The sequence below is a fragment of the Lissotriton helveticus genome, chromosome 11, assembly GCF_964261635.1.
Source record: "Lissotriton helveticus chromosome 11, aLisHel1.1, whole genome shotgun sequence".
NCBI classification, from domain to species: domain Eukaryota; kingdom Metazoa; phylum Chordata; class Amphibia; order Caudata; family Salamandridae; genus Lissotriton; species Lissotriton helveticus.
In genome coordinates this window covers 588,324,406-588,341,582 of record NC_136072.1, presented here as the reverse complement: position 1 = coordinate 588,341,582, position 17,177 = coordinate 588,324,406, and the positions used below count along the sequence as shown (strand labels likewise).

Here is a 17,177-nt window from a genome sequence, read left to right as displayed (position 1 = left end):
AGAAATGTTTCCCTTGGATTTTCAGGAAAGCCTATTGTAAATGAGATATCTAAGCCAGTTACTCTAGAAGTAGGTCCATTGTCCCGCACTACTGATCTGTTACTTACGAAGTCGTGTCCAGAAAATTTGTTAGGCATTAAGACACTGAAAGAATTAGGTGCAGTTATTTGCTGCTCCCCAGAGGGAATACGATTGTTTTTACGTGACTTCAAGGGTCACTATGTATTACGAGATTTTGATCCAAGATTGTCTAATGTTCCGCAGCATCTATGGGCGCAAGGTCCGACTGATGTAGGTTTCATGCAAATCACACCCCATCGTGTGACTCTCAAACCAGGTGTAGTGTTACCACGAATCAGACAGTATAGATTGCCACCTGAGGCTGTAACAGCCTTATCCAAAATTATTGACGAGCTCAAGGCTCAAGGAGTAGTTGTAGAAACTGACTCCAATGTATGTAATTCTCCGATCATTCCAGTCATGAAACGTACTGATCCAAATGCACCCCCAGTATATCGATTAGTGATTGACCTTCGAGAACTCAATAAATGTATAATTCCCCAGTATCCAGTTGTCCCAGATATCTCTTCCCTATTGACAGCCATTGACTCTGAGGCATCATTTTTTACAGTCATAGACCTCAAGAACGCGTTTTTCAGTGTCCCCATTCATCCAGACAGCCAGTTTCTTTTCGGATTTTGTTTAAATGGAAGAAGCTATATGTTCACACGAGCTCCTCAAGGTTTCACAGAAAGTCCTAGTATTTATAGTCAAGCACTTAAGAGACAACTAGACAACATTCACATGCCAGCTGACACTGCCCTGTTCCAGTATGTTGATGATCTACTGATCACAGCCCGTTCTGAACGTGCTTGCGAGCGAGCATCACTTACAGTCCTGTATTTCCTAGCCGAGATGGGGCACAAGGTGTCCCCTTCGAAGCTTCAATTCTGTGCACAGCAAGTGATCTACTTAGGCCACTTACTGTCCAAGTGGGGTAGGCAGTTGACACCAGACCGTATCCAGTTAATAGCGAGTCTTCCTCAGCCCAAGACACAGAAGGAGGTACGTGCTTTTATCGGCCTTACTTCTTATTGCAGACAATGGATTCCTCAGTATGCATTTCTAGCTAAACCACTGATACAGTTAACGACACAGGAGGCAGCCCTATCGACTGTCCTCCCTTGGACATCTGAACATACACTTAGTTTCAATGAGTTAAAGAAAGCTTTATGCCAAGCTCCAGTTCTAGCTACACCGAACTACAGTAAGCCTTTTACACTTTTCATCACAGAACGTGAAGGTACAGCATTATCTGTTCTCACACAAGATCAAGCAGGACAATACAAGCCCTGTGCTTATTTTTCGAGCACATTAGATCCTGTAGCCCAGGCTCTGCCTGCGTGCCTCAAGTCAGTTGCAGCCACAGCACTAGCTATCAGACAAAGTGATTCCATAGTATTAGGACATTCCTTGACAGTACAAGTTCCACACTCCGTGGAAGTTCTTTTAAACCGAACACAGACTCAGCACTTGACAATTGCACGTTTAACAGGTTATGAACTGACACTGTTCCAGCCACACATAGAAATCAGACGCTGCAACGTTCTAAATCCTGCTACACTGTTACCGTCAGTTACTTCGAATCCTGCCACACACGACTGTGTGGAAGTAGTTAACATTATGACTAAGCCAAGACAAGATCTGACAGATATTCCATTACCAGATCCCGACCTGACACTTTATGTGGATGGTTCATGTATGAGAACAAGTACAGGAGAACTAGTAGCCGCGTATGCAGTGACTACTGACACTGAAGTTATAGAAACACACCGTATTGACACCCTGTCTGCTCAAGCAGCAGAGCTAGTTGCTCTGACACAAGCCTGCATACACGCTAAGAACCTGAAAGTTAATATTTACACAGATTCACGTTACGCATTCGGAGTCGTACACGACTTCGGAGTGCTCTGGCAGGAGAGAGGTTTCATGACTTCTCATGGAACCAAGATTCAGCATGGTCTCCTTATTCAAGCTCTGTTAGATGCAATACATTTACCGACATCTATTGCTATCATGAAGTGCAAAGCACATACGAAAGTTACTGACATTATTTCTCAAGGTAATGATCTAGCAGATCGCACAGCCAAGCTTACAGCACAGACTCCAGACATTCCAGTTAATCCGACACAGACACATACTCCAGATCCGACTACCTGTATGACAGTTAAGGACCCTACTCAAGATGTCATAGATATCCAGTTACATGCTACTCCCGAAGAAATCAAGAAATGGTCCGAACAAGGAGGGGTCCAGACAGATCAGGGATGGGTAACACAGGGTAGAGCCACATGGTTTCTCCCCGACTCTATGGTTCAAGTCATTATCAATACCGCACATAGTCCAGCACATTTAGGAGAAAAAGCCATGTTAGACAGTATCCAGAACATTTGGTTCAACAAGCATTTACGAGCTGCAGCCAAGCAGAAAGTCCGTACCTGTATGATATGTTGCCAGTTTAATCCAGGTAAAAGTGTCCCGGTGGAACAAGGTGGATTCCAGCCCCCTGACCACCCTTTTGAAGTCCTCCAAATGGATTATATTCAGATGGAGCGATGTCGAGGTTTCAAGTATGTCCTTGTAGTTATATGCGCTTTGTCCAGGTGGACAGAAGCATATCCAGTCCCAGATTACACAGCCGCGACCACTGCCAAGCAGTTGGTTCGTGAATTCTTCCCCCGTTATGGACTCCCTAGAGTCGTATATTCTGATAACGGCCAGCCATTCTCTTCCGAGTTGATGAAACACGTTTCCCGGTTGTTAGGGTACCAGTGGAAGTTCCATTGTGTACGCCATCCTGAAGCAGCCGGTCTCGTAGAGAGACATAACCAGACCCTAAAAATCCGTATTGCCAAGATATGTAAAGAGAAAGGTGTAGACTGGATAGTAGCTCTGCCAGTCGCTTTATTTTATATGCGCATGGTCGCACATTCCAGATCAGGTCTGTCCCCGTACGAGGTCGTATTCGGCCGCCCCCCTAATATGTGGGGTACACCTAGACCCCGAAGTATTACCGATGTTTCAAGTAATATGCTGACAGATTACCTAGCTTCCTTGATGTCTGCCCTACACTCTTGTCGTTCACAGGTTGCCGCCGCATTTCCAGACAATACCGAGGTGGCACCGCATGAAATCGTTCCCGGAAATCTGGTTCTTGTCCGGAACTTTGATCGTTCAAGTCCGCTGGAGCCTCGTTGGAAAGAGCCACGACAGGTCCTCTTGGCCACCCGTACTGCCGTCAAGCTGGAAGGCAGGAAGGGCTGGGTCCATTTGTCTCATGTGAAGAAATTTTACGGACTAAAGCCTGTTTCAAAGAACATTTCCCAGGATTTGAAAGACTGCCAAAGTACTATTCTTAAGGACTGTCCCGCAAAAGACAATGATACTGAACCCTCCCTGTTAGAGAAAACTCCGCAACAGGAGTATAAGAAGAAATTAAGGTCTAGTAAAATAAGTCAGCCAGTTTGATTGTCTAAGTCCTCCCCTAGGTGAAACGGTTAGACCGGTTTCTGACATGTATAAAATAGACCCCCATAGTGAGAGAGTTAGTCAAAACTCAATCCGATGTATCGTTTTTCTGAGTTTCATATTGTTTTTCAGCCTTATGACTACCTGCACAGGTTATGCATTTTATTTGTATTTTCCAGTTTCTCATGTAAATAAGTCTTCTAATGCTACGGTAGAGCACACGTTTAGTGATCTGCCTCCTCATGAACTCTCATATCATCTTGCTATGCGTAATAATTCCTTTATCCGCATGTTACATTATTCACACCAGACCAGCAATGCCACAAATTGTTGGGTGTGTGGTCGACTCCCCCCTTTCCAGACACCGAAGGGAGTTTTGCCACTCTTTCCTTATCCATTTTCACATAATGGTTCGTGTGGAGCATGGTCCACGTTAACGTCATCCTCAATAGATATGTCTTTTCTGAACAGTACATGTTTTCCAGACAAGCAAGGTCTTCCCCACAGAACAGGGTTAGATTTAGAGAATGAAGTTTATAATTTAGGTAATTATTCTTCGAATTTCATGGTCCTGAATGTTCAGTCTGATACTACTCCAGACTTACCTGCTATGTCAGTATTACCAGTCAAAGGTGAATTATGTGTCCGAAAGAATGGTTCCGTACATGTAGGCCATAGTGATTGTACGACTATTGTCAAGTATAGTGACAGTAGGAAATCTATTTTCAAAGCTTCACGTCACTCTTATTTTGTTTGTGGTCAGACCGCATATGTTCGTCTGCCCCTCGAGTGGGAGGGTACCTGTTACATTGCCTTCCTACTGCCACCAGTTTTTCTAGCCCCACCTGACTATCATAGGAATTCCCACCTAGTACATACTAGACACAAAAGAGACCTCCCGATTGTCGATTATACTGAAACTGCTCTAGATCAATACATAGATATCAATAAAGGTGTCTTCCCTTATTTAGGTACTGTCGTGAATAGTAAACTGATACGTAGATTAACCAGAACACTCGAAGCAGTAGTGATTGAGACTACCTCTGCTCTAAGTAACTTAACCGAAGAGCAATCTTTTATGAGAATTGTCGTGCTCCAGAATCGTCTCGTCCTTGACGTCATACTGGCCGATAGGGGCGGGGCTTGTAGAGTCATCGGATCTAGTTGCTGCATTTTCATTCCTAATAACGCACCGTCTGTTTATTCAGCTATAACCAGACTCCATAAAATTGCCCATATGTTACACCAAGATCCAGGCACCTGGACATGGTCCGGTTGGTTCTGGAATATAATTTCCGCCTGGGGATGGAAAGTATTGTCATTTCTAGGTATTGCAGTAGCGATCACATTCAGTTGCTGCCTCTGTATACAATGTGGCCCTGCGATTTGCGGCATTTGTGCTACCTCTTGTATTCCTAGCCCCAAGTCCCGTTCTAAATCCAGTTCCAAGAAAATTCGAGACGAGCAAATGATACTGTATGAAATAATAGATGGTATCATGAATATTGATGTTTCCTGATGGAAACGTAGTGACAAGGAGGGAATGTGGAAAAGTAAATTTTGCCATGTTCTGTGTCCCTACGTGTCCCCCATCTTATGTTATGTGTGCATGATTGATATGTATTCCCCATGATCGATTAAAGACGCAATTACAGTTGTGTCCATCTCTAGTATGCCAGTTTCCAGTTCTCGTGAAAGCTACGAGTATTAGGCCTATGTAAAGTTACGTTGCCACGTTTCCCAGTGTGCACGTTATTTCATTGTAAAGTCCCCGTTTCTAGGCCTCAAAAGGGCCCGGACACCAGATTCAGCTCCTGTCTCCTGAACCCTCGCTGAGGAGCGATACAGCCCCCACCTGTGTTCCTGACCCTTCACTTACTTCCTGCCTCACAGTGCCCGGCTCGGCCTGGCTCTGCCTACGAGTCTGCCAAGAGTATGTTATGATTCTAGTTATCAGTCCAGCCCTCCTTCTCTGCATTCCTAAACTACTGAATCGCATCAATAGTTTCCGTCATTGTCTAGCCTTTACGTCTCCATGTAAGAGAAATACTGTATTAATGGTCATTTAATATTCTTCAACACGCACTACATGTAGAATGATGCATGCTCCAGTCTTAGAGTCTGTTAGCCTTTACCCCGATACCTTTTAGTTTATATCAACATGTTCTCTAAACATCAGATACTAGATATTGTTTAGGCACATGTCGCCCTGACTCTCCAGACTTCAGTCTCTGCTCCTAGCACAGAGTTCATAGCCCCCAGCTTCTCCTAGTAACACGTCATTGTCAGTTTGCGCGCACCATTAGGTCAGAGGTCCCGGCTCCTTAGGTAGCCCCCTCCATGTTTCCGCCCCATTTATGACATATTCTGTTACGTTTACATCACATGTCTATGTATACGCCTCTTGTTACACCTACTTTCACCCTTATCTTTCGCGACTGCTATTGACCACACCCACTGCTCCGCCTACTGTATTCATTGTAATGCAACTGTTTTAGTATATATGCTTGTGTACTGTTATTAAATGTTAGCGCGCTCATCCCAGATCCTGCCCGATCCTGCCCGACAGCTGTCGGGGCCCCCCTGTCAGGCCCTGTCATCCTAGTCCTGTGCAGGTTGTCCTGTTCCTGTCCTTTATGCTGTATTAAACCTGCAAACTCCTACTACCTCGAATCTTGACTCTTATTTATTGAGCTATCTGTTATTACTATGTCCAGTAAAACCTAGATCCGGTATTATTTATTTATATACCACAATACGACAATATGTTAAGTGAGGATAATCTGGCAAATTAGTGGTTGCTTTTGAACATGCTTCAATTTACTGTGTATATGTGCCACATCTAATACCTGCAAGGGAGGAGGGATGGCATGTGAATCTGCAGCACTGCACACTACAAATAGATGCTTACAGGGTAAGTAACATATTCCTAGTCGAGGTATGTATTGGTTGCTGATACACATGCTATGCATAGCCTGTAAAGCAGTACTCCTCCTGCTTTGGCTTTAGGCATCAGGTGGTGTATTTCCCTGAAATAATGTGTGTAGAACTGATGGAAGTGTTGTAGCCTTCTCCTGACAGATGATGTGTGGTCGGGGGGGATGGGTGGGGAGTTACTGTTTGGTGGTAGAGGCTCCCTTTGTGGGCGTTCCTCTACCCTGTGAACTGTAGCCACCTCGGTAATCGCCTTCCCTGATTGCTGGTGGTATTGCTGCTATTGGTGTTGGTAGCTTGGGGTCTCTGGTGTAGTACTCTTTAAGGTCCCTCTCCCTTGGTAGGGTTGAAAGGGTTGTTGCCTTTGCATTGTGGACTGCAAGGCTCCCATTGACTTGGTTGTTTCTATATACTTTTTTTTTTACTTTTCTTGTTGCATGTCAACCTCTGGGTCAAAAAGATGTTCATCATCAAAAGGAATGTTTAAAATGTGCTTTTGCAGATCTGGTTTGAACCCAGATATGCAAAGCCTTGTCGTCTCATTGTTTGTTTGAACGTTTATTGTAAAAATTGTATGTAAACACTAGCCTCTGGTGTTTGACAAAAAAAACCTCGGACTATTACACTGGTTGATCCAAGTGAAGTAACTTGTAAATGTGGTTATAAATAGATAAATCACAACACCCACGAATTTTAAAAAGTTGGGTGGTATCTGCCCCAAATAAAAGAAGCAGTAGAAATAAAAAGCGACTGGGTTCCCTTTATTTGATACATGGATTTCTATGGAGCATTACTTATGAATTAATGTCTTGTGCTGTGGTGTTTCGGTGTCCAGAAGGTCCAAGTCATAATCATCCCCTGGGTCTGGGCTGAGGTGGGTATCTCTCTGGGAGTATGAGTAATAGTCCTCAAGCTCAGGGCAATCCCCTCTTTCCTCTTCCTGAGTAGGTGAGGGTGATCTGGAGTGTGGGGATAGATGTTGATGTAAAGGATTAAGGCTTGTGCCCTATGTTCAGTGGCCACTCCCTTAGGTAGTGGCTGTAGCACATTCAATTGTTGACCCTGTCTTTTGGATGACTGCTTATGGTGCTTTTCCTGCATGAACTTGCATAGGCCTTAAAAAACATTGCCTTCTTCCTCTGGTAAGACTTGTTTTTGTCATCCCATTGCCTGCTTCTCTGGCACTGTTGTTGTGACTGAGGAACACACTTTTGTCTTTGTTGTGGTTGGAGCAAGGAATTTCTTCAGTGTCAACGAGTGACCCTATTCCTTTTGTTTTGTCAGAGCTGATGACTGTTTGCATTGCAGAAGGTTTGACGGCAAGAGTTTTTTTTGATCAGAGTGCTTCTTCAACGTTGAAGCCGAGTGCATTGTTTCATCGGCACTGATGCATTGCTCGACATTGATGGTTGTTTCAGCACCAATGTAGGCCTGGTGTAGATTCCCTTGTTTTTTGTATGCCTGGTCACCTGACTATGATTGAGAACCTTGTCATCCTGGCTCGGCTCCATGGCACGCTCTTGATGTCGACCAGAGCCCAAGGGCTGTGGTGCACCGTGGAAGGGAAGGGATATGTAAGATTTTCTTCAATCGGGGTGGGTCAATTGTACTCACGGCCCTTGGCGTCATCTTCATTCTGGGTCATGAAGCAGGTACCCAGTTTGATGAATAGGTTCCTCAACCTGCACGGCTGACTCTTCTCCCTCATTGGACCCTTCGGAGGAGACGTAGAGCAGGCTGGTGATGAAGTACCCCATAACAGGTGTGATATTGACGTGCAACTCATCCTCGCTTCTTCTTGAGAGAACTCTGCCTCCGCCCTCCTATCCATGGTGTGAGCTAGTCTCCGATTACGTCTGCTTCCGCTTGTTTCCTTGTTTTTGAACAAGTTACACGTGGCGAAGTCCTACCCCTTGTGCTCCGGCGACAGACACAGCGTGCAGACATTGTGGGTGTCGCAGTAGGCGTATGCGTATTTTGCCCAGCACCAAGGGCACTTTCTAAATAAGCTGCCCATTTTAGCCTCCATTACCTGGAAATGACCATTCTCCATGGGTGTGGAGGACAAAAAAATTTGAAGTCAGTTCTAACTGAGTGTGTTCTACATGATCCCAACTGCCGCAGGAGCTGTGTGTCCATCTTCACTGTAGCCATTAAGCGTCTGTAGGACACTGGGCGTTGAAACCTTCAAAGCTTCGACGGAGTCCATCCGAGTCTGATGGTAGAAAACTATAATCTTACATGCAACAATGCCTCAAGAAGTAGGAAATATGATGCACTAAGTCAACCATAAAAGACTTCCTAAAGAAAAACAAACTGTAGAGCCCAAGCCCAACACTAGATGGCAGGAGCGTGCATAGCATGTGTCAACGCATGCTACGAATATCATAATTAATTATTAACTAATTAACTTCCCACCCTGTCCCCCATACAAACCCAACAACCCACTATATATTACTATGAAAAATAAAATAAAAGGGGGTGCCCCATCGGCGAGGTGCATCAGGGGGTGTGGAGAGGAGGGAACCGTCATACAGATCATGTGGGAGTGTCCCGAAATTTCCATATTCTGGCAGAGGGTCACGGAAGTTTTGTTGGAGGTGGTGGATGCGCATGTCCCCCTTGAACCTAAATGGCTTCTCTTAATGATCAGGGGGGAGGTAGAATAGCCCAGGTATGCGAGTATATGGCTAGCACTGTCAGCAAGGGTGGCAAAGCGCAACATCTCCAAAAATTGGGGGGTGTCGGCAACCCCTCTGATTGAGGAATCGAAACGTGATCTTGATTGTGGTCAAAATGCGGAGGAAACAGTGTACAAGACTAGGGGGTCCGCTCGGAAATGGGAAAAGGTCAGGGGCGTAAAACAAGCGCCCGCAGCCCGCGCAGTGCGGGGGGGCCCTAGCTCCAAGGGGCCCCCTTGGCACTGAACTCTGGCCGGGAGAGCTCCTGATTGAGCCCGGAGGGCACCCCCCTAAGTACCGTGCAGGGAGGCCCCCTCACTTTTCGTTACGCCAGTGGAAAAGGTGTGGGCGCCCTGGAGAAGATACAGAGGGATGTTGGGGGGCAAATAGTTTTATGAAAATGGATGACATGGGAGCTTGCTCCGCCCGAGAAAGTATTGCTTATGATTCTCTGCATATGGAACTTAATGTACTCATGACATTTCCACTGCGTAATGTGATTTCTCGAGCTTTTGTTAATAAAAAGATTTTTTTTTTTTATTCTAAATCACTTAAAATTACACGCTGTTTAAAAAAATTATTAACATTTATATAAACAATAGTAACACAAAATGTATTTGTCAACTAAAACACATTAAAATAACTATAAAAACAATGTCTAACCACTATACTACTGAAAACAATATTAAATAAATTGATATTATTTAAAACAATATTACTTACCTCAAAAACGATATTCTTGTCAACAATATTCTTGCATCAGGATATTTATGTATCCTGCTATTTTATTTCAGATATTTCTTCTTTCCATATTTACAACTCTATATTTTGTCCAAAAACCTTTTAAAATATTATTTTTGTGGCCCAACGAATCCTGGTTAAAGACCAAATCATTTCTCTGTCCGAAACCAGCACCAGAATGCACAACATCATAAATAACATCACATTTCTGAAACTAGGGTAACCATGCACTGGGGCAGGACCTGGGCAAAGCACTCTTTCACCACTGTTCACTGAATTTGCTCTTAGGGGGTCTACAGAAATGATCCTATTATCACTCTGCTAAGGGATGTTTAGTTGCACAGTGGCTCCTGGCTCTCTGACGTATAAGCAGAGACACCTGAATTGATTCACTCCGAGACTGATCTGAGATGTAGGGGTTGGGGAGTAAGATGGTAAATATCGGAAGACCTTACAATTCTGTCTTTTCTGGTACATTTACAGCACAGAAATTACCATTAGCAACAGTGTGTTTGTAACCAAGTGAATACAAATTCAGCCAAGAGTGTTATACACCAGGTATAGTATTAGCACTCATGCTATCACAAGCTGAACCATGTTGCTTTAGGGCTCTAAATCCAATGGTGGTACTGCACCTACAAAAAGCAAGCGTAAAATGTCTTCCCTGTCGAAATCCACACCAGCTCATCTTAGGGTGGTATATTAAGAGAACAGATGAACACATGTTAGAGAAGGATTAGGAACCTATCAATGCAACACAGACTTTTAAGAATCGGTATACTGCACTCTAGAAATAGTTACATTTAATAATCCTCTTGGGTCAGGATTTCAGTCTAGTTGAGGAATGGCTGTTTGCAATAGTGATACGTTGGTACAGTGGTGTAAGAAGGGCCCACCTGCAAAATATAATGAGGAGCCCCTGAGTCTAGGCCATGCAGGACCTTTGAAGGTACTGGCAAATAAAGCACTGTTTTGACTGATTCAACAGCCATGCTTCAACCTTACAGACTCATGTTACTAGTGCATTTTACTACTTCGTAAAACTCTGAGGGTCAACCAGCTACACACTATGAAGATGTTGTGTACAGGTCCTTTCATAGCTAAATCTTGCTAGAGGCAGCAATGAGATTTTCCTTGTCCAATTACAAAAGTCCCTTCGATTTCACCCTGAAATAGCTGTACAGCAAGCATGGTGCCTTGAATGGCAGTTATGTCTCAGTGCGAAAAGTTTGCTTTGGGTTCTGGGATATCAGGTGAGGTGACTAAGAAGAGCTTTGCCATGGACAGTGTAGTGTTTTGTAGCAGGAGATAAGGTTACCCATTACTTTACCCTTCATTACGCGTTGTTTGTTACTTGAGTTAAAGTTTCCTCTCGTGCAAGTCACGCTCAATTATTGGGACATTACCTCGTGGTGGAGCCTTCCTCCAAAAACCATCGCGCACCTCCACGTAGTCATACCAGCAGAGGCGGCTGCGGTAAAGATCCATGCTGGTGAAATTCAGAATAATCTGGAAAAAGGAGATTCATGTATAAGTGAGGGAACCATTATCCCACTGGGGCATATATCATAACAAAAGTGTCCACTACAGCCACATGCAGATTGAAAACGAAGGAGAAGTGAATCAAGGGAAAAAGCAGGTAAGAGGACAGAACGGGAGGTGAGCATTAGAATGATGTGCAACAGAGGAGAAACAGTAGCTCAGGAATAGAGAGGTGTGTGTCTGTATAAATATTAACTGAAAAAAAGCAAAGTTTGAGTGCCGTCATAGTTAGGTGTTGAAATAATACAAACACTTTTACCCAAAAAACACAAAAATTCACCAGTTATAGTTAACTGAGCTAACTAACTTGTGCTCCTGCCATATACCCATACACTGCTTATGACCGGCCGGGCACTGTGAGTGTTAGGCCACAGGGCCTGGCCCCCCCAACAGCCCACCATGCATGGCCTTAGGTTGTGCGGGGTGGTGGGGTGGGCTCTTGTCTGCATGGCTCTGGCCTGCAAGGCTCTGCACCCAACCCCCAGCAGCTGGCCAACCCGCTCTACCCCTCAAGAACGTCATCCCACAGTTTTCATTTAAAAAAAAAAAAAATACAATCTTTTCACGGTACTTCAGGACTACTGCTATCCAAGCGGCACCCTGTGGCACTGCTGGACCATACAAACTTCAATTATGGGAGATTGCTTGGTCCCACAGTACCAAAGGTGACCCATACTCAGCAGCGGCTCCCTTAGCCAATCACATCACTCTATTTTTTATTTCTTTAACTATGGTATAGCAGTGGGAAAACCTTTCAGAAAGGAGCGTAGGTGGAAGAACGTATTTTTGGAAAGTTTTGTGACATTATAGCTAGATGTTGCAATATGATAAAATCTAACATTTGAAAAAAAAACCCACTAGAATTCAAAAGTTATATTTTATTGAGACAACTGTAACTTGCACCTCTGCCATGCACAGTTTATGTACTGTTTATGACCTCACCTCACACATTACATCACTCATAACATGGATATTCGGAAGAAGAGCGACCCGCTGTATAAGAACTCTGGCATTCCACCTATGATCATACAGGAAGGGGGAGCCACGGATGTATCATCACTAGTAGTCCGGACGGACCCCCCTGCAGAATTGGCTACGGTAGATGGCAATCCCTGCGGACTCCTTCCAGAAGATTTGTTGGCCCCGGGTGATAGGGGTAACGTGGTACAGCAGACAGCCAGAGTATTGGGCGATAATATTAGAATTCTGTCCTGGAACCTGGCCGGAAAGAAGAACAAATTACCCTGCCTAGACTGGGGAAGTTTTGTAGACAATCACGATGTCTGCTTGTTCCAGGAGACGTGGGCCCGGGAGGAATACCAGAGAGCAGGGTTTGCTTCCTTTAACATTTTGGCTACCACGAAGGGCAGGGGGAGACCGTCGGGTGGCCTAAGTATTTGGGTGGGCACACACCTCGGCGTTAAAGCTGAGCAGATTTTATCCAATACTGATGACGTGCAATGTGTTCTTTTAATACTTGCCTCAAAGGCACAAATAGCCCTACTCAATGTTTACTCTAGACCTGTAAAGAATGGGCAAGAATCAGGTGTTATAGAGGAATTGGCACACTTTATACCAGCCTTGGATCCAGCAGTTATATTGATAGTAGCAGGCTCTTTAATTGCCAGTTTGAGCCTCTTATCGACCCAACCCTAGATGGGCCCACTGAGGAGGACCAGTATTGGTCGATACCCGATCCACAGACTCCACCAGTTAAAGCCTGGTCGCCGCTGGTCTTGCAACTAAATTCCCTTACCCTGGCATTATCATAGAGGGCATGCAATGGGAGGACCAAATCAGATAGACCAGTTTACGTTTAACAGAGAGGGTCAGAACTCGCTCCTTGATTATATCCTAGTTGAGACTAGAACTTGGGACAGGGTCCTTGACTTCCAGTTCCACCAGAGGCTAGACAGCGATCATAATGCACTAGTAATGACCTTAAAAGCAGGGAGTTTGGGCTTGACTAACCCTCTAACAGTGTCTAATAGGGAGCAAAATGCACTAACACTGTCGAACAACAGGCGGAGACTGAGGTGGTGTCATATTCAGAAATCTCAACCTAAACTGGCCAATATTTATAACCAGGCTCTACCACTGTTAATTGAAATGGGGGAGGTAGAAGGAGCGGATTCCCAAATAGGGGCACAGGACAGGCCTCTAAAAATCCATGAGCAGCTGATAACAAAACTCCTCGATGCATTCTACCCTGTGGGAAAGCCAAGGGCAAACTACGATTCCAAGCACCCCTGGTTCAAAGCAAGTTGCCGCAAAGCCAAACTGGACCTGCTAAATGCAGTGATGGCAAAGGATAGGTCAGCAACCAAGCAGTGTAGGGCAAAGTACAAGTCGACTACCAAAACAGAAAAGAAAAACTGGGAAGCAGAGAAGTGGGAAGACCTTAAGATTGCCCTGAATGATAAAGATTTGAAAATATTTTGGGCAATAGTAAGTTCTGGGGGAAGGGGAGGGCGACCCGCCCTAGAATCTAATATAGCATCCGCAGTTTGGGAAGCACACTTTGGGGCATTATATGATGGTCGCACCCAAGTGGGTACTTCTGTTGCCTCCCCGAGCCCTGCCATGAGAATCGATTGGAAGGTGCTTGGGAGATAACTTTGGGTGAAGTAGAATGTGCTATTGATAAATTGCAACCCAATAAAGCACCTAGCCTAGATAAGCTACCGGGGGATCTCTTTCGGACGGAACCGAAAATCGACCTCGGAATCTGGGTTCGAGTCTCGGTAACGACGCCAAAACCTCCTGTGATTCTGGGCAAATCACTGAATCTCCCCCTGCCTAAAATGAAAGTGTGTCCTCATGTAACGTAACTGGAAAATATGTAAAGCGCTCTGATACCTGATTCGGTTCGGGTCTAGTTCGCGCTATATAAAACTCGGCAAAAAACAAAAATAAATAAATAAATGCCATCTTAAAGGGCATGGATCCCCCGGATACCTGCGTGGGGTGCAGAGATAGTCCCCATTCACAAAAAAGGTTGCCCTCTCCTACCCTCAAACTACAGGCCGATCAGCCTAATAGATACTTCCCAGAAACTTATGGGACGGGTCATCTTGGAAAGAATACACGGCGGGATAGAGGAGATGGAGATTCTAAGTCCCTATCAGGCAGGCTTCAGGTCGAGTACATCAAACGTCGACCAGATATTTAGACTTCAAGTACTTTACTGGAAGATGGTGAGTTTAGAGGGTGGCAGCCTCTATCTCATTTTCGTCAACCTGAAGTCTGCCTTCGACTTCGTTCCCAGGGAAAAACTATGGAAAGTACTGTGCGACCTTGGGATCCCACCTTACCTTTTGGATGTGCTAGTGAGGCTACATACGGGGACTTATGCCCAAGTAAGATGTGGAAAACATGGGGAACTCTCTGCACGCTTCCCTGTCAAAAAAGGGGTTCGCCAGGAGTGTGTCCTTGCCCCTACTCTATTCTGCCTTTACACTAATGGGCTCATTGAGCACCTAATTGGTGTCAATGACAGCGATGCATCAAGGCTAGTTTCAGGGAGGGTGCCTGCGTTGATGTTCGCGGATGACACTTTGTTGTTGTCCAAAACAGCAACGGGCATACAACCCACCCTGGATGGTTTTGCTGATTTTTGTAAATTGAGGGGCTTGGAGATCAATCTAACTAAGACCAAAGTTATGATCTTCAATCCCTCCAAAACCACCCGCCCAAATCCATCCCTAGATGGCACACCCTTGGAGAGAGTGAGGACCTTTGAGTATTTGGGCATAACATTAACGGAACATCTTGAGTGGGATACCCAACTGGCCAAGGCAAGTCTGAAGTTAACACAGATAGTGGGGGGGGGGGGGGGGGGGGGGGGGGGGGCGGGGATTTTGAAAATGCATTGAACTTTCACTTTCAAGCCAGCTGCCCCTGTTATTCAAATATATAAAGCTCAGGCCAGGGGGGCTAACCTTTATGGGGCTGAATTGTGGGGACACTGCAGGCCCTCTAACCTCATGAAAATAGAACACAATTTCATGAGACGAATAGTGGGCCTCCCTTGTAGTACCCCCCTAGTCCCCCTCCGTTTGGATCTGGGCTTGCTACCCATTGATGAGGAGATCGCCCTAAGGCCTGTTACATTCTGGCGTAGGCTTTGGGCAACACCAGAGGTGTCCTGCTACAGAGCCGAACTTAGAGAGGTCCTACATTGTTTAACTAACAAGAAAATCTTGTGGCTCAACCACATAAGGGACTTTAGTAATAAGATAGGAAGGCAGGACCTCTGGAAAACACCTGAATTATCGTGCCCACTAATAACTAGGGTAGATCTTGTGCGGCTCTACAGCACCATAATTTGATAATCCTCCATGAAAGGTCCACCGGTGGTTCGTTGACACTAGAGTTCCTACAAATAAAGGCCGAATATAGAAAAGAAGAGTACTTGGATGTGATCTATCCTCCTCTGGCTAGGAAACTATGTTCAATTAAGATTGGGGACACTTCCACTTATGACATTCACTAGTAAATGGGACAAAGAAAAGAAGGAAGAATGTCCGGTGTGCAATTATAAGGTAGAGTTTGAAATTCACATGTTTTTCCCCTGTCCAGCATATTCTGTACCACGCAAACGTTGGTTAGCCCCAATATGCAGAAACCTAGGGTTCAGGCACTGTCTTCAGGCCTATAGGATATTAAAACATGATACACATCCCCCCATTGTTTTTGCTGTCTCGCGCTTCATGAATGGTATGTGGCATAAGCGCAGGGGCTTTCTAAAGTGATTGTGTGGAGAGACATAATTATGCCCTTTTTTAATCAAATTTATGGAAGCTTATACAATGAGGACATTTGCTCCATCCATCAATTCTTTTTAATTAATAATCTTAAATGAATTGTACAGTCATATTTTACCCGATTTTAGGATAATGGCCAGCCAATATTTTTATACTGTAATAAATGTAGAAATATGATTGTATTGTCTGTCGTTATCTAATTTTTTTTTTGGTTTTATGATTGTAATAATGTACTTTTATGGCCCGAGCGGCCGAAATAAAGTTATTAACTGACTGACTGTATATGAACTACACTTTCCACTCCTTTGTCTACGACTCATCTTCATGTATGGATTTCTGACTGGGCATTAAGCACATGGTGGGCTGGACTAAATTGATAACACACCTATCCTGAACACTCTCAGACCACTCTCCCATGCTGCTAACATTAGAAATTCCCAAAACATCTGGTGTTTGCACCCAACTAATCTGCTGTACCAATTATTCAGGGAGGAGATCAGGAAGGTTACCCTACCAATAGAGAACCAACTGAGATGAGGCAATGCCATGGAAAGCCTAGAGGGTATTGATTCATGGGATATGAGCCTCAAAGGGTAGTGGTGCCCTCAAATCTATTTGTGGGCAGCTGATGCATTTAGAAAGGGAAATTCACACTTTGGAGTGCCAACACTATGATCCGTTGCTCTTAGAGCAATTACAAGCTAAGCTTGAGGAGTATAGAGAACTGGCTGAATGAGTGACACATTTCAGTAGCAAATATGCTGCGGTGAGGCAGTATGGGAACGGCGAATGCCCGGGGCATAAACTAGCTGCATTCATTAAACCAAAATGGGCAGCCATTAATGTGCTTAAGATACAGACTGCTGAGACACATATAAAACATGACTTCGCTAAAATCCTGGACACCTTTGTGCAGAAGTATGCCGGGTTCTATGGCTTGCAAATGCCAGAGTCGTCGAGTGACATACACGCATGCCTTGACAGG

The 17,177-nt window shown here is 44.7% G+C and overlaps 1 protein-coding gene across 1 annotated transcript in view; it reads right to left on the bottom strand.

Moving 5' to 3' along the window:
- BMP1 (bone morphogenetic protein 1) overlaps window positions 1–17,177 on the bottom strand; it is a 569,977-nt gene that overhangs the window by 155,777 nt on the left and 397,023 nt on the right. The window contains exon 9 of the mRNA XM_078666375.1: window positions 11,291–11,393. Coding sequence (XP_078522501.1) covers window positions 11,291–11,393 — 103 coding nt within the window. The remainder of the gene's footprint in view (window positions 1–11,290; window positions 11,394–17,177) is intronic.